The sequence below is a fragment of the Triturus cristatus genome, chromosome 12, assembly GCF_964204655.1.
Source record: "Triturus cristatus chromosome 12, aTriCri1.1, whole genome shotgun sequence".
NCBI lineage: Eukaryota > Metazoa > Chordata > Amphibia > Caudata > Salamandridae > Triturus > Triturus cristatus.
In genome coordinates this window covers 98,539,222-98,564,420 of record NC_140595.1, presented here as the reverse complement: position 1 = coordinate 98,564,420, position 25,199 = coordinate 98,539,222, and the positions used below count along the sequence as shown (strand labels likewise).

General features: G+C 44.2%; 1 protein-coding gene across 2 annotated transcripts in view; it reads right to left on the bottom strand.

Moving 5' to 3' along the window:
• ENSA (endosulfine alpha) overlaps positions 1-25,199 on the bottom strand; it is a 42,247-nt gene that overhangs the window by 8,709 nt on the left and 8,339 nt on the right. For both annotated transcript variants that reach the window (XM_085638123.1, XM_085638122.1), the window contains exon 2: positions 10,041-10,166. In XM_085638123.1, coding sequence (XP_085494249.1) covers positions 10,041-10,166 — 126 coding nt within the window. The remainder of the gene's footprint in view (positions 1-10,040; positions 10,167-25,199) is intronic.

Sequence of the window (25,199 nt, the reverse complement as noted above, 5' to 3'; positions counted from 1 at the left end):
GAGGAGAAGGTTGCAGATGGGACTTTGAGGAGTTTATAGAAAGCCCTAAGGAGCGAAACACCTCTTGGCAAAGACGTGTGTCCTGTAGAAGTTGATCTTCCGATTGTGATTTTAGGAGACAGTCGTCCAGATATGGGAAGATCTGAACACCCTGGAGACGTAGGAACGCTACCACAGGAGCGAGTACCTTTGTAAACACTCGAGGGGCTGAACGTAGACCGAATGGTAATACCTTGAACTGGAAATCCTTTCGACCCACTCGAAAGTGTAGAAATTTCCGATGCCGATTTAGTATGGGGATATGAAAATATGCATCTTGGAGATCGATTGTTGCCATGAAATCTCCCTGTGAGAGTAATCGCAAGATCTCGACAAGCGTTAACATACGAAAGGATTGTTTTAGATACTTGTTGAGAGCCGTATAAAACAACAAAGTCAGTGTAATGTAAACAAGACACTACTTAAAAGAGGAGCAATGGTCCGCAGATTCAGAACAAACTAGTATGTTGTTGAGAAGAAAGCAGACCTACACAGATGATACCCATTAGGTATAAAGCCCTCACTCGCCAACCTGGTTGGTGACATGCTTCATCATCGGGCTCCACTGGGATGACCGAATGTCATCCCAGTGTGCTGCAACGCCAGATTACTGCGGAGCGGGGTTCGTGTGAGGTGACAGTGAATTTAAAATTTCCAATTGAGTCAAAAATGAATTTTAATAGTTTTGCTAATTGGAAAAAGTTAAAAGGAGTGAAGGTCAAAAAAATAGAAGACCTGTTTCACTCCGCGGCGGTCAACAGGTTTCTGCCTTAGTGAATGTTCAGCAGGCTTTCTTCAGGACCAGAGTGGAGGTGCAGAGTCCCGGTGGTATGAACGCGCTAAGGTTCACCCTTCCGTGGACTTCTGTGTGAAAAAGTATTTACAGTGAAAAATACGCCAAGAAATATAATGGTGGAGAGAAACGAGTTTATTCTCATGTTTAGAAAGACACACAAACAAAAGACAAAACATAAAAGAGTTGTAAATGTCGATGTCCAACTCGTAATAGAATACTATAAGGTTGAAAACTTTAGTGCTCAAATGAGAAAGTGCCACTAACATCTACCTCAGGTGCAAAAATGGTGAAAACAGTGCACCTAGGATTATCCGGATATCGGTGCAGGATAAAACCTTTGCTGTTTATCCTGAATAACGTGTCTAAAATGGTATATCGGAGCGCAGGTGGAATTGGAACTCAACGTGACACTCTAAAGACGTAAATGGACTAGGGCATAACGGAGCGTGCCCCTATGTAAGTCTACTAAGACTTAACATGCAAGGAGGGGGAAAGAAGAACATCTTACTAAGAGGCATATCCGTTTGAAGCCTCAAGGATCCCGGGAGGGGGGTGGGAGCAATATGGCACACCCGACAAGGAGAGAAGAAAGAAAGAAAAAGGATCACGACCTCAAGCGGAGGAACTGTGATTCCGCTTACCGAGAAAGACGGGAGCTGTGAAGATAACTTACGCCCTTGCTGCTCAGCACCCGTATGTAACCTAGAAAGCCTCTTGCCACCGGGTCCGGAATGTAAAGATCCATGGCGGGACGCTCGAATAAGAGGTGTTCAGAGCCCCAGTGGAGGAGAGAAAGGGTACACGGGATTGGTCACTCTACACCAAACTACACTGTGATAGGTTGGTATGAAGTCTGTGCAACCAATGGCGTTGCAAGTAAGAAAAAGTCGTTCACAATGTTGAGCGACGCGAAGGATGAAAAAAAGTGCAAAAAAACTTTATTCAGGGTGGCTAGTATGAGTAGACTGTCACGAAGCCAAAAGGGAATATACAACATGGAGAGCGTTTTCAAGAAAAATACCCTGTGTGTTAGTGGAAAGATTAGAGACAGCCCCAAGACAGTTAAAAACATTTTTTTATATACAATGAAATGAGTGTCTCATCTTAACAGGGATTGCTGTATCAAATCAGAAGGATTGTCTATCACAAGTGTTGAGTACATGTGATCTCCTAGGGACATAGAGTAGTGAAATGTATATAAAGAATTACTTGCCAATGTCTCTAGATGGAGGAGAAAGGAATGAATGAAACCCAGGCCGGATCTGAACAGAGATGGATGGTGAACATCATCTGTACATCTGGATGGTTATAAAATAGTGGTCCAAGGTATATTATCATTCAGGCCATGAAGGTTAGTACCCAAACGGGTAAACCCATCTTTGCTCCTTTTCAAAAAGGATTTTCGGAATGTTATTACCTCCTGAGATCTCTTCAATAATAGTCCATTTTAGGTCATTTACTGTGTGGTTGACAGATAGAAAATGCTCACTCAGTTTTGTGGTGACGCGCTTACACCTGATGTTACTCCGATGTTCACATATCCGGAGTTTGACCTTCCTCGTGGTCATCCCTACGTATCGTAGACCGCAGGGACATGTAATTAAGTAGATTACATTGGACGTGTTACAGTTAGTATGTCCTCTTTGGGTCCAGATCCGATTGGGTTCAAGATCTAGAGTTTTTGAATGTGAAGTCAAATGACATATGCTGCAATCAGAGCAAGGAAAATGTCCAGTAACCTTGGGAAAGCCCCAAGCTTCAGTAATAGACCTTTGAGTTGTGTCAGATTGTGCGAAGGAGCGTGTGTGTACAAGACTGTTGCGTAGGCTCTGTGCACGTTTGAAGGAAAAGAGAGGTTTTTCCCATTTGCGATTGATGCTGTTAATGATGCCCCAGTGTTTAGTGATGGCTTTCTTCAATTTGTTGGATAAGGTGCTATAGGTGGCGACACATGTTAGTGGAATGGGAGCAGCTTCTTTCACATAGTCTATCAGAAGCACTTCCCTAGGTTGATTTCTAGCACGTTTATAGCTTCTAGAAAGAAGAGGGGAGGGGTACCCTCTGGCTGTCAGTTTAGTGGTCAGATCATGCGATTGGATTTTAAAGTCGCTCAGAGAAGTACAATTCCGTGGAAGACGGAGAAATTGTCCATAGGGCAAATTCTCCCTCAGTGTACGAGGATGGAAGCTCGTAAAATCAAGGAGGTTATTCCTGGAGGTGGGTTTATAATATGTCCTGGTGTGAAGTGTACCTTGTGTCTTTGTGATCACTACATCAAGGAATACTACTTCAGAAGGGTCATACGTGTGAGTGAACCTCAAGTTTGAATCCAAGGTATTCAGCCAAGTAAGGAAAGTCTGGAGGGTGTTGATACTGCCTTGCCAGGTCAGTAGTACATCATCTATGTACCGTTTCCATAAGCCTATGGAGGATCGATATGAGTTGGAGCCAGGGAGGATGAACTTTTGTTCAAAATCGTATACATACAATCCAGCCACGCTGGGAGCAAAGGTACTTCCCATGGAAGTACCTGTGGATTGGAGATAGAGGTGTCCCTGGTATTCAAAAAAGTTCTTTTTTAAGGCCAGAGTGGCACATTGAATGATGAACTCCTTGGTAGTTCTATACTCCCATGGATGGGAGTTCAGGGATTCCTCCAGGACCATTATGGTTTCGTCCTGGGGAATGCTCGTATATAAACTTTCGATGTCCAATGTTACCAGCATGGTGTTCTCTGAGCACGTAATGTTGTTTAGAAGCTTCAGTAAGTCCTTAGTATCTTTGAGGTATGTTGACGATTGTTGGACCAAAGGCTTCAGGAAATGATCGCAGAACCGTGACAGGGGTTCCAAAAGGGAGCCAATCCCCGAGACTATAGGACGCCCGGGGGGAGGGAGTCTCTCTTTATGGATCTTTGGAAGCCTGTAAAAATATGGGATAGTACCCGGACATTCGGTTAGGAATCGTGCTTCAGGCCTGGTGATGATGCCTTGTGTCTGTGCTTCTTCTACTATGCACTTGATCTGATTTCTCAGATCCTTAGAGGGGTCATTCAGGAGTGGTGTGTAATTCCTACGATCACTGAGAAGCCTTAGGCAGTCCTGATTGTAATCGACAGTATTCAGTAGTAAAACTGCACCCCCCTTGTCTGCAGGTTTTATGGTGAGATTAGGATCCGAGCGCAGAGAGGTGATAGCTCTATATTCTTCTGCTCTGAGATTTTTAAAATTTGTGGGGGTATCCAGATTCTCAATTTCTGCAAAAACTGCACGCTCAAAGGTTGTGATTTCCACAGGTACAGTATGTGGGGGAGGGATGAAAGTAGATTTCGGCCGTAGAGGGGTATCCCCTTCGTCAGATTCTGCATCCCCTATGGTGCGTTCTTCAAAGAAAGCTTTTAGTTTTAATTTCCTGAAGAATGCTGAAAGTTCACAATGAAGACGGAATTTATCAGGACGTGCTGATGGAACAAATCCTAATCCCTTTTCTAGTATGGTCCTCTCATGAACAGTCAATGTTTTGTTTGATAAATTGACTATCAAGCTGTTGAAGTGCTCGGTCCCGCGGTCATTTGGTCCTGTTGTTGCTTGCTCCGGGTGTGGTTGCCCACTGGGTCGTCTTGTACCCACTGCACCCTTTGGTTGGCCCCTCTCCGCCGACCTTTGCCCCTTTGGCCTCTTTCTAAAAAAGCATTCTGTATGAAGGGATTAGGCGGGTACATTGGGGTCGTATAGCCAGGATTCCAACCCAACTACAACAACCCCTGTTGAGAGCCCTCAGATCTAGTATGGGCCTCCATTCCCCGTTCTTTTTGGTGATAAGGAAGAATCGGGAATAAAATCCTTTTCCCCTTTGAGATGATGGTACTACCTCTATGGCTCCCTTGCGCAGTAGAAGTTGAACTTGATGAAAAAGTTCCTTGATATGAGCCGGTGGTGGTCCGGTAGGTGGCGTAGGTGGAGGGAATTCGATGAACTCTAAGGTGTGACCTCTTTCTACAATGTCCAGAACCCAACGGTCCTTTGTTATGGACGACCATTGAGAACAGTACAGTGAGATTCGACCTCCAATTTTCTGGGACTGACACAAGTCATTGTCTTTTAGAAGTGGAACCTCTGTACGAGGATTTACCTCTGTAAGTCTTGGAAGACTGCTGTCGAGAGGATTGTTGTTGACTATAGGAATAACGGTTGGAACCCTGGTTGTATGGTCTATACTGGTTGCTTCCTTTCCGAAAATTAGAGGAGGTACCGTGTCCGCGTGCACCCCAAAAGGGCTGTTTTTAAAATTGTAATGTACCCAGAGATCGAGCAGTCTCTGCATCCTTTTTTATCGATTGGAGAGCTTCATCGACATGATCTCCAAATAAAGCTTCTCCGTCATATGCCATATCTAATATCATTGCCTGCACCTCCTGGCGAAAGGATGTTGAGCGCAACCAACCTTGTCTGCGCAATACCGCCGCTCCAGCAAGTTGACGGAACCCCGTACATGCGATATCCACTGCACAGTCAATTATCTCTGCAGAAGTACTCTCTCCCTCTTGGAGTAGCTTCACAGCTTCACTCCTAGACGTCTCAGGCAGTTTTTCAACTAGAGCTGATATATCCGCCCATACTTGAAGGTCGTAACGACCTAAGATGGCTAAGGCATTAGCCGCTCTTACAATGGTGGAAGCTATTGATGAAAATTTTCGCCCTATGGCATCCAATCGACGTCCCTCACGATCAGGTGGTGCAGTGATCGTAGACGCAGGGTTTCTAGCCCGACGTTGCGCTGCCTGTGTGATTACAGAATCTGGTTTTGATTGACCAGTGAGGCACGCTGGAGCTCCTAATGGTGACTTATACTTTTTCTCCAGTCTAGGCACTTGTGCCGGAAGGCTATTTGGTGTCTTCATTATCTTTTTGCCTTCCTCCCAAATGAATTCGATAATAGGGATTGTATGTGTCTGCTTGAAAGGCTGATTTTTAAAATCGTACAGGAAACAATCCTCCTCTTTATGTTCCGTTGTTAATTTGAACCGTTGGGCTGCCCTATCCATCAACTGGTGAAAACTTGCAATGTCAACAGGTGGTGAGTCACCAGGTACCACCGGAGAGGGAGATGGTGTCTGGGCATGGTAGTCTTCCCACTCCGCCATATCGTCATCATCCTCATCACCATCGCCCCCATCATCCAGGATCTCACCATCTTCCCTGTCCTGAGGAACTTCCTCTTCAGTTTCTTGATGAGGTAATGTCAGAGCTGATGATTGTCTGAGCGGTACTGAAGGTATTACAACTGGAATTGGTTTCGATATAGATGTTGGTACCACTGGCGTAGCCGGAACTACAGACTCTTGTGGTGTTAGAGGAAAACGCCGATTATAATCGTCCAACATGAGTTGAAGATTTGTAATAAGCGACAGTGGTAACGTCGCAGTTTGTCCTTCCATAGGAATTTCCTCCTGGTAAAACCTTTCCTCGTCCTCACTAGTTTCATCCTGGCATTTTATTATTAAATCCGACGGACTGTGTGCCGTTCCAAACGATTCAGGTAAACCTTCTTCTGAATCTTGATCCGAATCAGTTGCAAACAAAGGTGAAGGAAGGTGGGAATCATCCAAAGGTATGACCTCATGCCGACTACTTGGTGGCAATGGCAACAAGGGAGAAGCAGCAAAAGACGAAGTAGTCGCTGAAGACGCGGAATATATTTGTGTATTTAATGACCTCTGTGTTCTTTTAATCTTTATTTTCACCGATGAGACTGCCGTCGACGGGATCTGAGGTATAGAGGTCACTGACGACATCTTCGTCGACGGAACCAACAGCGACGGAACCAACAGCGACAGAACCACCGTCGACAGAACCACCGTCGACAGAACCACCGTCGACAGAACCACCGTCGACGGAGTCGTCATCGACGGAGTCGTCATCGACGGGATAGACGTCGACGGGAACGACGACGAGTTCTTCTTTTTCTTCGTCGACGAATCAATCGACAACTAAATCGCCGACGAGGCAGATTTTGCAATCTTAGACGACGATGGTAACGTCGACGAGGTCTTTTCTTTCTTCGTCGGCGACGATGCAATACAGATGACACAGTCTTTATAGTACTGATGATCATCGTCGACGACGACAACGTCGACGGGGCCGCCGTCGACGACGATCTTGATGCTGACGTCGTAGTCAGAGTCACCGTCGACGAGCAGGAAACTGCGAATTTCGTCGCCGGAAGGCTCGTCGACGAAGAAGCCAGTTTTTTTTGCCAGAAAACTGGGAAGTCGAAGCCTCAGCAGCCTGAGAACTAGGTCTCGTGGGCGACAACGCAGTAGCCATGGAAGAAGACGTGGCAGATGTCATAGACAGAGACATTTTCTTCTTTTTAAGAAAAGGCGAAGGTAGGTCTTGTACACTACTGCGTTTAGAGGCTGTGTGGGAACGGCCAGAAGTAAAGCTTTCTACCTCAGAAACTACTTCATCCTTATCCTTAAGTCTCTGGAGCCACAACAAGAGACGGCCTTCCATGTCTTTCAAAGTTTTTGTAGAAAAAGTTCTACAGAATTTACATTTACCCACTTCGTGGTCAGGGTAAAGACAGTAAATACACTTACTGTGTGGATCTTCTGAGAACAAACGTAGCTTTCCACAAGAGGAACAAGGTCTAAACAAAGACTTCTTACTTGAAGACATGTTGAAGAGAAAAACTGAACAGAGCTCAGGGAGACTCCCTGTCACACGACGTGCGGTAGAAAATCTGAGGTGAGGAGCTCTGAGGAGAAGGTTCTAGAGAGGAGCTGGCGCCTGATTGGCCGTAGTTTGGACTAACATAATGACAGAGATAGACTGCGAATGTCTTTCTTCTCTTTCCATGTATCTCTATGGAGATTTCATATAGGGACATTCTTGATGTTTATCACTTACTTATATCTCTGTTTTTATATGATTACACACACATATATATATATATATATATATATATATATATATATATATATATATATATATTGACTGTATATATTGCTATATTATTTACCGTGGGACTCTCACTCCGACGACGGGGAATATTCAAGCATGTGAATCTATGAAAGACACCCCAGTACTGGAGAAATATAGTTAGACAAATATTTGTAATAGCTGTTAAAAATCTAATTAAATAGTGGAGTCAGATTTGTTTTAAATATTACGGAAACAACATTTTTTTAAAGTTACCATTGCCCTGCCTGAGGTCCCAACGTTAAATCTGCATTTTGTTCACCTACTTTCGTCAGCAAGTAATTAGCATTTAAATAGGCATGACGTTGCTCCTAGGAGAAAAACAACAGGCCAACGTGAATGGGCTGAGACGACCCCTCTGAACAGAACATGCAAAGGGAGCTGCGAGGATCCTTCGACATTATGTATCAAGTCCTTCTTGAATGTCACATTCTGCTGGACAGGTCTGCTGGGGCTTTTCTTATGCATCATAGGGAAAGTCTCAGCAGGCCCGAGACGCACTTCAAAGAGGCCTCCGCTGTCACAGGCAAATGTCATCTGACACTTTTGCAGCACCCTTCTGTTGTCTCCCCAGCCAGTCAGGCCCCAATCACTGTGGGCCTCTATGACAGTTCAGTGTCAGAACCTGTTTTATAGGTGTACATAAACATTTACAGTAGACTTCAAAGGAGAGAAATATAATGGCAGAACAATGTTTGTGAGCCATACTCTGCTTGCTAAAAGCTCAGCTTTATTTGACCAGACTTCTACCTACATCCCCCACCCCCAGGTTTAGTGTGGCTGAAAACTTTGGCTATCTTGAAAACGCCCAAAGTCGGCAGGATTAGCCTAGGTCATTCCCACCCACAAGCTTGTGCTACGTATACGTATGCAACTGCTGTCTGAGACCTGAGAAGGCTAGATCAGCTCTTGTGGATTTTAATGGTCATAAGGCTGACCTCATGTTCAAGCTACAAGACACCTTTTCCAGCAACTGCCTGGTGTTAATTCAACTTGGACTGGACCTTGCAAGTAAATTCTTTGACCAGGATTAAACTGGTTAGTGTATAAAACTCATGCGCCACCTTGGTCAGCGTCAAACTGCGCATACGTCTGGTTCTACCATGACCGTTTATTATCATTTGCACTTCGTTCTTCTTGCCACTATTGCTACTAAAACTTTAAAATTCATTTCTCTCGTTCCCCTTATTGGATTTTTTACATATTGGGGTCATTTTATTAACTTTTACTATATTTTTGTAATTCGTTTTGGGATTCTTATTGTTTTGCATTTCAGCTTTACCATTTTAGGACTGCATAATTACTTTAAACATTGCTTCCAAGTTAAGCCTGTCCGTTCTGTGCCATAGCAACAGGGGGTTGCACTCAGGTTAATGTAGTGGCTTTAGTGGTTCAGCCTGTCAATGATGTGATTATTACCTGAGGTTGGTACTTACTCAACTAATAACCAGTTTCTTAGGAATAGTCTAACTTTTTTTTTATTTTTTAAAAGGGCATTAATTTTTATGACTCACAGGTTGTGCATGCTTTTTAAAAGTTCCTCGCTTCATTGTCCATCTGTTACTTAGCTTCTCTGATCAGTCTAATTTCCAAAGTTACAGTGTTCTGAACCTACCGAACTGCACCATGTAGTTTAAAAAGAATAAGGCACAATAAGATAACCTGTGGGATTTTAATTTGGTCTCAACAACAGGTATTTGATGTCTAAGCTAGGACAGTTTTACGTGACCAATCCCACCCCCAATGGATTCTAGAAGGTTACGCAACCATAGATGTGCTAGGTTGGGCAAGTGGAAATAAAAAGGTTATTTTTCCAGGCATAAAGTAATCGTGCGACTTAAACAGCAAAATAAGTGACATCTAAAGTCTGTAAAAAAGAAAACGCTGTGTATCTCTCTAGTCACAGTAGCTGGTTCTGAATTTTTAGTAAAGACTTCAAAACATAATCAGTAAAAGGACAATAATGAACACTTACACTGCATTCCCTACCGACCCAGTTATATCTGAAAGTGACCCATACAGGCAACTTACTAATGGGGAAAAATAAACTGGAAATAATTAAGTGTGAGCTTGCACATTTAATCCCTTCTTCCTCCCTTAACAGTTTCGCTGACCAACAAATCAAATAGCTGGGTTTGTCACTCAGTTATGTGGTCTAGGTACATTTACGGTCTACCATGCTAAACAGAGTCTTTCTTACAGCCGGATTACTGAACACGTACCCCTTTCTGAAGCCTTTTCATCAAAAAGTCTGATCCACCTGGCTTCTGTCCTAAGCTGGGATATTTGGCTTTTAATTTCTGCTCTTCTGCCTTTTCTGGGGGGACAGCTTCCTTCTCCTGAGTGTCCTAAAATAAACAAAGAAATCAGATCAAAAACACGTCTTCATACATATGAAAAAGCAGCATATATGGAGAAGCAACTGGCATGTCTAGACATAGGGGAAAGCACTCGACCTAAACAGACTATCGATCAAGAATTCATCTTCCAATTTTAGTCCCTACGTTAGGGACTCTTGGGATACCCGTCTGTACCAACTGAGTTGTCATAGCTATTATTTCTGTTGATGGGTAATACTCAAATCTTTATGCACTACTAGTGCTGTACAAGACAAGCTAGCACTCCCAAAAAATCTTTTGGGCACCCTTTGAAAAAAAATTTAGAAAAAAAAAAAAAGCATGAGCAATACAGAATTTTGCATATCTATATACAAAGGCGCACTTGAATAAGATAATCAACACCCCTGAAGAAAATAATAAAAAGATTTATTTTTACTACTGTAATTACAACTAAGCATGAAAGAAGATATTTTAACTGCACCCTTCTATTATTTATGCACCTGAATGTCAGGGTTACAAAAAGATTATGATTGGAAATGCATTGTTCGATGGTCCTTTTTGCAGTAGGTTCTGTTTAACTCGTGGAGCATATTAAGAATAGGTTGCATGTAAATAATGAATTAACATACACGTATGGGTTTTAAAGATACAAAAATAGAAACATTCATGAATTACTGACTAGCGCAGAAATCCCAGGTAAATGGAGGGCTTGAGCAATTTTTGTTTTTAGCTGTCCAAGATTTTAACTTGTGGCGATTCCATATTTAACCTACAGATTGTGCCTAGCAGCCTTGCCAAAGGAAGATAGACTTCTGAGTTGGGATTGTCACGAATTTATTCAACCCAACACAAACAATCCTCAACCCTGTAACCCATAGTAAGTTTCTTCATTGCCAAAGCTGAAGTGAGAAATCTAACAAGTGCAAGATAAAGTCTCTGAACAGGTGCAGAACAACTACCCAGGCCAAACAGCTTTAAACTAGTCAATATACGGTTATCCTTAAGCTTGCTTAATATCCCCAGGTACAGTCTCTCTTATCCCCGAAACATTTCCCTCTGGTTTCAGACAAATATTGCCCGCTCCTTTCTTCTGCTCCCCCCTTATCTTCCCTTTCTCTTAGCCACTTGGATTTTGAGGTCTAGCTACAAACCTATTGAGAAAGGGAACAAAATACTTAGCTCTTGCCTCTCTGTATTATGGGTTTCTAAGGTTTTTCTTACTGGCTTCTTCTGGAGCTGCACGTCAGATATAAAGAGTGCAGAAGTATTGCAGTTGGAAGCAAGTCCTTCCTTGATAATTATGGAAGGTTGAAATTCTTCCGGCAGTCCAAGAAATGCCAAACTAGAAACCTTCAAGATTCCATGGCAAGGTCTGATAAGCCCCAGGACGTGTGCATATAGCTGAACATTTCAATGACTGCAATAATCAAGACTGAGAAAAACATTGAAAGAAAAAGTAAAATCAGATGCACCCTACTTTATACTGCACACACACGGATCTGTTTGGGGAGCCAGCATTTACTCAGCAGTCCAGGTTCTCAACATTCGCAGAAAATAAATAAATAAATAAATGAATAACCAAACAAATATTGGAGACAAACATCGCGGACAGCCTGCATTTTTAAGTCCTGGAATCAATGTTGCCATGGACAACAAGTGTGCTTAGATCTCGCCCGATGTACAACTTAAGTGGTGGGGAGATTGATTCTGGTTCTTGTGCACAGAACAAACAACATTTGAAGACAGCCAAAAAAGCAAGCATTGGCAAAGCCAATGGGTTTCGCAATTGTGAGACATTGGCTTTGTCAATTTGTTTTGCCATGTTGTACAGCAGCATGGCGGCTTTGCATCATGGCTACTTTCAGCCATGCCGCTGTGTAACATGCCTAAAAAAAAAAACTGAAAAAAGGCAACCTGCTCTCGTGTAAGCAGCAGCTATGTGCCTTTGTCAATGTTGTTTTTTTATTGTGTGGCGAGATAGGTCGGGGGGGGGGGCGAGATGGGGCACAAAAATGAACGATAGAGAGAGTATGATGGGACGGATAACCTACGAGGGAGGAAGGGGTTGGGACAAGACCAAGGATGGTGGAAGGGAGCAAGCAACAGCTGGATGAGGATGTGAAGGGCGTCGTGAGGTAGCAAGGAAATTGCGGCAGGGGGCTAAATATGGCAGGCAGGCAACACAAAGATGGGGGTGGAAGAAGCTTCAGGGCAAGACAACGGACGGTGGTGAGATGTGGACGGACTTCAGATGTGCACTCTCCTTGAGTGCAACTCCAAAAAGCAAAATAAATAAATTAAAAAAAATTAAAAAGTACAACCACCTGCAGAAGCACGCAGTGTTTGGACACTGGCTGCAGGAAGCTCCACGTCGTGGACAACACCTGAAGAAGTAAAACGGAAGTAGGTAGGTGCTAAACCAACGAGAAGCAAGGAAACGAGTACCAAAGCTAATCAACAGTAAGCTATGGTCAGGCTCTACACCAAATTTTAGTTTTTTTTTGTTTACAAGAGATTTCACAACAGAAGCTGATGCACTGCCTCAGGAGAAACCCAAATGCAAAATGTTAACACCTACATTCATCTGGTCTTAAAGTTTGCTTTATTTTTGTAAGTTAACAAATGATTACTTAGCAGGTTGACAGAAGATTGCCAGGAGTAAAATACAGCACAAGAAAAATCTCTCTGTTGAGGAATCATGAAGTAAAACCTGTTGGGAGGACAGGTGGGAAAACTCTCAGGACTAAATATATAGACTAGCTACAGACATGCGGCATCTCTTTCCGTAAAAAAAATCAACTAGATCCGAAATAAATGTAGAAAGCGGGACTAATTTCTGTCCCTAATCAGCCTGGTCTCGGCCATTCCATGCTTAGTAACAAAATGCTGAAAAAGACCATGTATCTTTTCAAACATTTTTTCTTCTGTTAAGACTTCAAACAACCATCACTGCAAGTGTTTAACTCATCTTCTGCTAGGGACAAGTTTTGAGCATATTCAAGAAACATCCTAGCAAGCCAGATCTACCCAGTTAAGCTTGGATCTCGTTCGGAGATCAAGCTTTACATGAGTCTATGCGCACTAAAGCCTCTCATCCAGGGTTGGCCAACGTGGTCCTTTGATGGTAAGATGCACGTCAGATTATGTTCTGATCTTGTAAATCATTCCCATTTTGATTCACTTTATGGAATTCAATCTTTTGTGATGGTCCAGGACGTCTGACAGCTGGAGATGTCTGTAAAGCACAAATTGAGACATTCTCCTGCTTTCTGACCTCTGGTGTCCAGTGGAATTTAATGTCATGGGATTTTGCTCATAACAATCTTCAAGTAGGAATCTTCTTGGACAGAGGGCAGTGCTGTTGAGTTATGATGTCCTTAGGGCAATGCTACTTTGTTTCTCCAGCACCAAAACAGTGGTATTCAAACATCCAACAGTAAAAAAAATACTGAGCTGTAAGATTTATGAACAGAGAGAAGTTCTGAGATTTTTGCAGCAGACTGGAACATAGCCTTCTGCCACAGATAAACAGATGAGATCTGTTTTTTTCTACATAACCGTAAGAATGAAAGAGGAAATCGACTTGTAAATCAATCAAGAACATTGAAACAATTGCTGAAAGGTTAGGTTCCACACAGGGACAGCATCTGATTAAATCAGAAATTCTCTGATACAAAAATATAGACATGACACGGAACATAAGGGGGAACATCCAACCCAGTGGAAAGTCACAACAGTGAAGTCATTCATTAGCCACAATGGTGTGCATATCGCGTTTCTTTAAGAAATTCACATAAAAGATAGTATGTGTACAGGGCAACACTCTTAATAGGTGGGCGGGCTCATTAGATTTTTTTTAGATTTCTTTTTATTACCATTCATCGACATAGAGTATACAATACAGAGGAATCAAGTACATTTCAATCAGTGAAAGCAATAATAGACAGACTTTTGCATCGGTGCACTGTAAGTACAGGTTACATACGGGGTGGGGGGGAATCGTCTGAAACAATGCTATGTGGCGGGTTGCAAATATATCCTTGATAGCAGTTCCAGCGGACCTTGCCGACATCATATGCCTTTGTGCTTTTTATATCGCCGGCGCTGGTTGCGAGCTATGGGGGCCGGGCGATTCTTTTGAATAACATTCACTTGTTAATGAGGCTTTGTTGTACTTCACCTCTTCTTAGCGCCACTGCATCTCCACTCTGAGTGGAGATGCAGGGGCACTAAGAAGAGGTGAAATACAACAAAGCCTCATTACCAAGTGAATGGTCTTTAAAAGACCCGTGAAGTACTTGGGTGCGGCGGCTGTGTGCGCTCTGTCCACTTTGTGCCCCGCCCTGCCTCCCCTCTCATCGTGTGCAGTTCAGGAGAGAAATTGTTTGTAGAGAGGCAGATGTAAGGGAATATCACATGGACGCCTTTTAGGACTGAATCAAGGTACGTGGGCAAAAGAACGGGAACAGCGTGCCTTTGTGCTCTGAAAAGGCCATAACCCTGATACCATGTGTCAGAAACGTAAGAGGAGCAGCCGTGCAATGAGACACAGAAGTCTAGAGAAAACAGGGGAAGACGTGGTAAAACTGGGGAAGAAAGAAAAAATAGGAGAAAGGGAGAGAGAACAAAAGCACAGGTACAGGACTAAAAGGAGAAGAGAGAAAGAACACAGGAGAGGGCAAAGGAGTAGTAGAGCGTGAAAAGAAGAAGTAAAGCGAGACAAAAACGAGAAGAATGACAATGAATGAAAGAGAAATAAGACCGACATGGTGAAAAGAAAATAAGTCAGAAAAAGAAAACACTGATAAAATGACCCAGAGATAACAAAAAGATAGAGAAGACAACTTAACAAAGAAGCGACAACAGGGCAACCAGCAGGACATTTGGAGGAAGGCCAAACCATACCTGAGAAATTTAGAGAATAGGTGCTACCATGTTTCTTATTATTGTGTTTTTCGGAGGAGAGATAGATAGATAGGATAGATGTGTGAATGCCTGGTCTAGTGGCTCAGTGGACGAAGGCGTCCGCTGCAGGGGCCTGTGTTCAACCTCATGGTCATAGTTTTTTTTGGGGTCTAGCCCCGCCCCTCCCCCACTGGCCCCGCCCCCACCGGTGCGGCCCTCAGCCAGAAACCACACTGTAAATTTGGCCGCCGAGAGAAAGTTTGTGAGTACCCCTGATCTAGCTCAATGCCATCCCTCACCCATTTCTCACGCAGTGGCCCAAGGGGGTCTGCCGTATTATTGATCAATTTCTTATAGGTTAACGATATGACTTTCTCGGGTAGGTGACCATCCAGCAGCCTATCCTCCAGTGGAGAGGGTTCTGGAGGGAAGGGGCCTTTTGGGAAGTGGGACTGTAGCGCGTGACAGATCTGAGTATCTAAAGTGATCTGAGTCAGCTAACTCATGTTATTGTTGCAAAGAGGCAAATGTTTTTACTTCGCCCTTCTCCCCCATATCCTTGATCTGTGAGATCCCGATGAGGTCCCATCTATCGAATACCTCCGATCTCCACAAGTTACCCAATTTTCCGGAGTCCCATAAGGGGATTGCCAATGCGAGTGTTTGCTCCTAACCTAGAGTTTTAACGGCGTGCCATATTCGGACCGAGTGGTCAGTTGGTCTAGTCAAGGGGTATCGTTTGGGTTTAGAATAGAGTGCCCTATTGTAATTCCCTCCCGGCAGAAGCCATCTGTCCATGGCATAGCCAAGATCATCCGGTCGACCATAGGTGCCATGATTGATGGCTGCAAGGTGTGCCGCCCTGTAGTATTTTTTGATATCTGGGAGGCTGATCCCCCTGTCATACCAATTCAGTGTGAGCTTGGTCAATACTATGCAAGGTTTCTCGTCACACAGCAAGTCTCTCTGTAGGCTCTCAAACTCTTTAAAGTATGTAGCTGGAACAGAATCTAGTGAGCTCTACAATGCATATAGAAAACGGGGCAGCGACATTTTGAAGAGGACTGCTTTGCCCAATAGCGAGAGCGGAAGAGTTTTCCATCTTGCTATCATGTGTAAGCCTCTGCAGCGGAGGGAGAAGATTATGATTAAAACGGAGTGTTTGATCAAAGGAAATAAAAATACCTAGGTATTTGAAGCCCACTGAGTTAATTTGAATTGGGCAGCCCTGTGGTGGAGTGGGTGGGTCTCCATTGAGGACGGATGGAGGGATTTACTCCAGTTCACGGAGAATCCAGAATATCTGCCAAAGATTGCCAAGATGTCTAAAACACTCACCAATGACTTCCTCGGGGAGGCTAGGAATAACAGAATATCATCGGCGTAGAGAGAGATACGGTCCTCCCAATCGGGGGACCAGCGCAGACCTTGTATTACTGGGTCATGACGAATTCATCCCGCCAGTGGTTCGAGGGCGAACAGGAGAGGAGAGAGAGGGCATCCCTGACAGGTCCCCCGACTCAATGTGAATTTGTCCGACTTCTTGTTGTTGACCAAGACCTGTGCTAGGGGCTCTGAATATAAGATCCGTACCCAATGGATGAAGTCTGGACCAAACTCCATTTTCGCAAGTGCTGCCAATAAGTAGGGCCATTCAATGGTGCTCTCCCCAGTGCCCCATGTACTCTACGCAAGTTCAGCGCCGTATTACGGTGCGGCATGAAACCTGACTGATCAGGATGGACTAGACCGCCAATTACTTTGCCTAGGCGGTTTGCGAGGAGCTTGGCCAGAGTTCTAGGCTCTGCGTTTAGAAGGGAAATCGGCCTATACGAGGCGCAGTTGGTATTGGGTGTACCCTACTTATGTATAGTGACCAGCGTGGCCACTCTTTGATCCATTGGCAGTGTCCCTAGCTCCTTGCTCACTTCAAACATGGCTTTCAGGTACAAGGCTAATTTGTCCGGCTTAAGTTTGTACAATTCAATGGGTATGCCATTGGGGCCAAGGGCCTGCCCGGATCGCAGTGATCTAATGGCCTGTGCTATTTCGTCATTTGTCAATGTCCTTTAAAGAAGTGTTGGTCGTCCTCTGACAAGGTGGGGAGCGCTATATCACACAGTAGATCGTGTGAGTCGTCTTCCATGTATGTTGTACTGGCCGTGTATACAGTCTTGAAGTGGGCTGCAAATTGATTTGCAATGTCTTGCGGGTTGGTTGTGGGTCTGCTATCTGTACCCATTAGTTCCAGTACCAGTCGACCTTTTTGTCAAGCCAGGTGATTAGTTTCCCCGCTTTGTCTCCCAGGTCGTATATTCTGCCCAACTTTTCCCTCCCACGACTTTTGGCCCTGTCAGTTGCTAGAGCTTTGTATTCCTCTTGTTTAAGGTGTAGTGAACGGAGTTTCCTGTGTGTAACCTCAGTTTCTAATTCGTCCTCCAGCCTGCTGATTTCTGCCTCGGCTTCCACAATCTCTTTCTGCCGGTCTTTCTTCATCCCAGCAAATAGCGACAGTGCTTGTCCCTGTATTACCGATTTAAATGCCTCCCACAGGGTCTGGGAGGAGTCCACCGACCCCTCGTTTTCTTGGAAATCGTTGTCAATGGCTGCGAGTAGTGCTTTACGGACTACAGGTTCTCGGAGATACCACGGGTTGATGGGGGCAATTTTCCCCACCCTTGCCTGGCTGAGGACTATCTGCACCAATACCGGGGAGTGATTGGAGATTCCCCTAGCTAAATGTTTACTTTCGTGGATGTTAGCAGCTTGTGAAGCGGGGACTAGGATATAGTCTATGCGGGAAAGGCTATGATGGGCCCCAGAGTGGAAAGTGTGCTGGATTCTTTCTGAGTTGTACGTCCTCCACCCATCAACCAGCTCTAGTGCCTCCAGGAAGTCAGGTAGCCATCTATTAGTTGACCCAATCTCACGTGGTGGGTGCCGGTCTCATGTGCCCGAGGCTACTGAATTGAAGTCTCCCCCCCCCCCCCCAATATCCAGGAGACCATCCGGTAGCGAGAGTAAGAGAGTGCCCAGGTCTTTAAATGTAGTGCTCTGGAGGCCAGGTGGCACTTAGACTGACATAAATGTTAGCGTGTAACCTTCCCATAAACCCGTGACTCCTATGTACCTGCCCCGGTCATCTGTCCAGGTGGAACTCACAGCTAGGGGAAAGGAGTTTCTTACCATAATGCCTACTCCTCGTGAGCTGGTCGTGAACCCCACATGCGCCTCCAACTTGTAACCCCACCTGTTTAGTGCCTTACAGGAGTTTCCCACCAAGTGTGATTCTTGAAGCATAATAACGTCAGGGGTCTGCCGTTTAATATATTGCAGGATGACACTATGTTTGACTTTATCTCCAAGCCCATTGACATTCCAGCTCAGTATTTTAGCACTTTTGTCCCATTGTGTACTCACTGAACCCAAAGTAAGTCCTAAGTTCCTCTGTACAGATGTCGGCGTGTTTTGTCGATGTAACATTCAACAAATGTGGACCCCAAACCCAACACCCCCACTCCCTCACTGTGTACCCCTGAAAAAGAAAATACAAACAATAGAAGAAACCCATAAACTGTCCCTTCCCTCCCTGCTACCCTGCTTTGTAGGCTCGATACTACCCACATCCCCAACTAGCAGAGCGCCTGTCGCCCAAATAACTTGTCAACTGTTACAGGGGCTGTAGTGTGGCACCGCCTTAGGCCCCCTGGGGCCCAACTCCAGCCCTCACTAGAAAAGAGGCATTGTAGTACATTATTGGTCCCGCAGTGCCTACCCCCCTTGGTAGACGTTACCCCTTTGTCAAAGAGCAAGCATTATACATTACTGAGTGTTGCAATGAGTCCCTGAGTCTGATGTGAGAAGAGTTCATTCTCCGCCGGTCACCAAGGTCTCTGGGCTCATGGATCTCGATCTCCAGGATTGCAGGCTTCTCTTGTTCGGTGCTGCTCGACCGTCTAGGGAGCTCGGTGGACTCACCCGGGAATCTCTCCAGCTATCTGTGGTTGCTGGTCTCATCTTTCGTGTGGTCCCTTCATCTAGCCACGCTAGCACACCCGATGGGGTCGTGATGAACCATGATTTCTCATATGCTAGAACCTTAAGCTTTACTGGAAAAAACATCATATACTTGATGCCTTTGTCTCGGAGGGCCCGTATCTCCCCGTCAAAGATCGGCGTTCTTGCTGTACCTTGAGGATAAAGTCTGAGAAGAATCTGATGGTTGCGTTTTCGTACCAGAGATCCCCCTGTTGGCGTTCCGCCTGCAGTATTGCATTGCGGTCCCTGTAGTTGAGGATTTTGGCTATAATAGTCCAATGGGTGTCAATATGGTCTCACACGGGGGGGGGGGGGGGGCATCTTAGCCGGCGCCAGGCTACGCCCCCTCCAGGCTCATTCGATTTAACCCAGGAGTGCGCTTAGAGAAGGTCACACCTCCAAAGCCGGACAGTAGATGTGTGGCAGTAACAGGGTGACTAAATGGTAAAATACTACAAACTGGGTGTATAAAAGTTTATCACCAATTTTGTTCCTTGATGGAAAAAACCAGCAAGCACTCTGCTAGATCTCAACACACCTGTAATATTTTATGAAGCGTACACTATTACTGTACAGTGAACAATGTCTTGGAGAGAGAATGCATACTACTGCACAGTACAACTAACTGGAAATTGGCAAATGAAGTGGCCCACAGGATGACTAATTGGAAACTATGAAACCTAGCGACAGATGTTTCCAAATAAACAAGAATAGTCCTACTTCTCACAGTTTGTATAAGCTGGACACCCAAACAGATAGATTAGCACAGCTGCACCATGAGATACCAAATGACGGAGTATTCATATAAAACATTATCTGACCACAGCCCTCGACGACTGACAATAACATGAGGGAAAGCAAACACATGCATCTCCACACAGAGGCTGAAAGAACAAGCTCTACAAGATGTGGCCTTCACAGAAGAGATCATGGAAGCCATAGCAGTCTATTATTAACACAATGAGAGACCAGAGGCGAGTATAACAGCATGCACGGCATTAGAGGAGCGTCTACCAGAACAACAAAAGGGGCTACAGAGGCACTGATGACTCAAGTGATCAAGCTCAGGCAGACTATGTGGAACCTAGATAGTTAGTGGTGGACGCTCCGGATCATAAGGATGAGCTCTTAGAAAGAAGATGGAAACGTCGAGAGGCCCTGCAGAGATTACCAAGGTTGGACTACTGGTAGTTTACTGCTAGGCAGCACTGGGAGGGCAATAACTGGGCAGACTCCTGTTACAACTGCTGACAGCAGTGGCCTCAACACTGCCAGTACCAAGAATAAAAGGAGATGATTTGGTACTACACCATACACATACAGAAATAAAGCAAATATTTGCTGACTAAAGGGCATTACATGCATCCCCACAGGGCTTAAGCAAAGAACGTTTGGCAGATTACATTCATAAAGACGGAAATTAAATGAGAAGCAGAAGAAAGACCAAGAAGTGCCCATTACAGAACAAGAGATGCAAATACAATACATCTAATAAAACACATTCAGAGGCACCCTAACCCCTAAGTTACCAGAAATGCACGACTCGCTTGAGAACAGGGGGGGCTTCGTCCAATGACTCGAGAAGCATTCCTAGTGTCAATATTGAAGTCAGGCCAAGATAAAACAAATAGGTCACTATCGAAGTTGAATTTAGATTACACATTTTTAAGCAAAATATTGGCAAACAAGGCAATGCCAGTACTCCAAACACTACTGACAAGAATTACTTCTTTCCAAGGCGTATCACAACACCCAACTTCTGAAATCTGTTCCATCGGATATCAACTGAGCAAGAAGCCACACAAGCTTCAACAGTAGCATCATTAGAGAAGGAGAAAGTGTGATACCTTTCGATAGAACTACTTATACTGGGTGATGAAGTATATGAACTCTGGTGCTGAGATGATGGGCTGGATAAGACTACTGAACACAGACCCGGCCACCAGGCTAAAGACTGACAGCAGATAGAGGTACAAGGCAAGGCAGTCTGATGCCACTATATTGTTTGCTCGGGCAACGGATACATAAGATGAACGCTAACAAGATGCAGAACCTAGATGCTTACTTCCTCTGCATGTTCTGGAACTGCCAACTCTTGAGACTATTCTGCGAAACAGTGATAGACACAATCGCAACACTGATAAATGAGGTTGGGAGTTACAAAGAAAGGAGTGCTCACTAGGACTGATGGCCAGTACAAGCAAACGAGATGTGTAAATTTACAGAGCTGCCTCTAACTTCAGCGAAATGCAGCACTGCGATCACACATTAGTCCCCAACAGTACCAGATAAGAAAGTATGGTAGAAAGAAACTTGGAAACATGCAGGACCAGATTGGTTAATAGCACAGGCATCAATAACCCAGAAGGAGAGACAAGAAATATTAGGAACATGGAGTCCAATCCAGACGGTACTATATAGACTTGCAGAAAGAAGGGCCTCTCTAAATAATATCAAAAATCGGAAAGGATGTGATGTGATGAGACGATTTGGGTGTGGTGGATAGGATCTCAACGTCAAAAACAATATACAGGTCATTATTACCCTTGCAACCAATTCAAGACAAGATAAATACATACATTAAAAAGCAAACAGACTCAGAACAGACAAAGGCTACAAGGGTAGGTTCTCCAGGCCTAATAAGGATTAATGCACTTAATATGACAATCTGAATTGTTGGTATACACTTAGGGGCTGCTTTATGTTTTAGTGGATAGCCTGTTCTGCCACATGGACGGAGTAGATTATTTCGCCCCCTGGGAGATGGACCGCCCGCCAAATTTGTAAATGATCACCAAGCTGTTGAAGATTAATAAAGCATTGGCAGGAACTGTCGTCACTGTGGTTCCTGTCAATGCATATTACTATTTAGTGCAGGGTTGCATGATGCAACCCTGCACCAAACAGTTTTATTTTGTAAAAGAAAATTGGGTGGGAGGACATGTAGCCATTGCTCCGACGGCCCTTACTCCCCTGGGCTGCCAGAGAGGTTTGGCTATGGCAGTGACAGTCACCGCCATAGCCAAACCTCTGGTCCACCCACAATTAAATTGATGGGCAGACTATTATGTTGCCAGTGTGTATACTGATGCGACGGAATATTCACACCGCCAATATATAAATAGGCCCCTTAATCCTAGTTACTTAATATAAAACACGATAACGTACCGCTTCTATGCAAGAATAACCATAGTAGGAAAAAAGAAGGTATTAAACTGAATTGCACCTCATACTTGTACAAATTGACACAGATTAAATCAACCCAAAATATGAGCACCACTTCTCAAACACTGTTATAACTACAAAGAATACAAGCCCGCAAAGTAAGACACACACCACACTCACACCTAAACGCGTAAAGAATTGATTTTCAAAAATGTGCACATCACCCACACTATTTTAACTGCTTACTTGATTTCCAAACAAATGATAGCAATTTCTCATGTATATGTACTAATGTCTGTGTGGGGGGGAAGAAGAGTGGCAAGGTATGGGAAACATAAAGCAAGCGTAGTATGAACTTCATCTTTAGATGGAGTAGGAGTCTAAAGAAAGCATGACATTTTTAGCTTTCCTAATGCCTTTAAATAGAATAGCTAGCTGAGGGGTGATGTTGTAAACTTTGGACTTAACCGATAGAAACACCCCCAAATATTCTATAAGGGATGTCATCCATACAAAACCTGCATTACTCAATTTTTTGTTAGAAGAAGGGGGGGGGGGGTCAGCTATGCAAGAGCCCTTTGAATTGGAATAACTGATTTCCCTTAATCTTCTTTATTGAAGACAACCCGTCCTTAATACCGTCAATTTCACAATATCAGGATCAATATTCTGATGTGTGAACTCCACATCAGTTCCTTAATGGCAAAATACTGCACCAGTCCTCATACATCAAACTGCACTCCAGCCAGTCTTCATTTAATGTGGCTTTTAACATCTAACACACCACAACCACAATATTGAAACCACCCTTTGTTTATCTGACACTACAACTTCTGAACAAACATATCAAACTAAGCAATACCATTACATAATACTGAAGACCAATTCAAACCTGCCACCTGCAAGCATACTAATATCAATACAAACCATGACACCTGTACACTAGCCTGACTCCACAATACATTAGTGAAGAGGGTTGAAGCGCTCCACTAATCCCTCTAAAGACTATTTATTAACTCTTACAACCCACACTCAACAATCTCAAGAGACTCCCAACCAATGTCACTCAACTGCCTAGACTCCACTTATACAGAAGGGTCACAAGACACTTTTTTCAAAACCACTGCAGCCTAGCAATCATCTGTAAGAAAACTTATGATGCTCCCACAAAGACACCTAACTTAATTATAAACTAGATCTCTAGCCTAAGTACTAACCGTTGAATCCTGCCCCCTCCCTCCATACAAGATTGGTCAAACAAAGCTTCCAAGCCAGTCAACCCACCTTCAAACTAATAATCACACTAATAAGAACCCAAACCACTCTAATATGACAACCAAAGAAACCCACACCCCAATCACGATCAACTATAGAAACTCCAATCATGATCAACTATAAAAATTCCAATCTACAGGAGGCAAGTTTGACTCGGTTGATGAGAGAACAGAGGACTGATTTAGAGAGAGCTTCCTCTACAGCCAGAAGAACTTGTATTGGCCCAATCACAGTTCCACATTGGCAACACTGAGCAGGAAGGGATTAACTCTGCCATACTAAAAGGCATTTCAAGACAGATCAATCGCTCAATTGTTAACCCATTATAACACAGAAAATGCCATGGGTCACTGGCTCAGACTACGAAGAAAGTGGTCATGGTGACACTGTCAAAAGAAGGCCAAGACATGCTGAAAGAAGTCTCTCATGGACCCTTTTCACTCTTTAACCTTGACTGCAAGGTCCTAGGAACAGTCCTTGCGAACAAAATTCTCAGGGTTTTGCCACATCTGGTCCATCAAGACCTGAATGGTTTTTCCCAGGGCGCAGCACAGCCCCTGTCAGCCGATATATGAGTAAACACAGACAACTCATGCCTCTTCCTGTTGACGAAGAGTATGGCCCGCTGCTTGACCGTACCCATGTTTGGAGGATTCCAGTTAGAGCGCACTATGTTTAGATAATTGGGTGTGCGAGTCTATAGAGGTCACCAGGACATTGTGCAGGGCAACCTTGCGAGGACGCGGATCTTGGTTTGGCCCTCCACAGGCTTCTGGGGCAAGCTCTCTTTGTTGGTGATGGGCTGGGTGGCACTAGCCAAAATGGTATACTTACCCTGGTTCTTGTAATTCTTTGCCAATATGCATTCACAACTGACTGGCCCCTTTTTCCGCGAGCTAGCCACGTTGCTAATGGAACTGGTAGAGACCACACCAGAGGAGAGTAGCTCTAGACACATTATAGATCTCCCGCTTGACGCTGGCTGCTTTGATGTCTGGACTTTGAGTCAATACCTGGCCGCAGAGCTCCAGGGGATGGAGAGATGGCTCAGTCCATGCTCCTCCTTTGAGTTGACATACCTCAATGGCAGACTTTGTCTCAAAGACATTAGTAAATATCCATTTGACAAGTGTTGTGTTCTCCAGCCGGAGTCCATTCCGTTGAGGGAGGTGCGATACAACCGGCTTCGCTACTTAAAATAGTTCAGCATGAACCCATACACTCCAGAGGTCTTACTGTGGTCCTTGCCATGCTTTGCTTGTGGGTCATCAGGGCGAACAGATGCCTCTGGGTTCGAGCAGGAATAACAACAATTGATACGGGCAAACTAATGGGCTATTAGTATTGCGGAATGCGACTGCGCCTCCCAAAGTCATGCAGAATTTATCAATTTCAAAAAATCAAAGTGGTGCTACAAGCAAAGGGAAAGCCCTCAACCTTTAGATAGGGACTAAACAGACCCACAATATGTACTCTTATGTGCCTGTGCACACACATGCTTAAATAAAGACGAATAGTACTGTCCAGTTACATCCTCATCAGAGTGAAAACATTTTCATTACACTCCAACTTCCAACACATGAAAAAACGTATGGAACACTCCAGATTGTTCGCATTCGTTAGTTTATTGGTGGTCACTATGCCCAGCCGACACGTGTT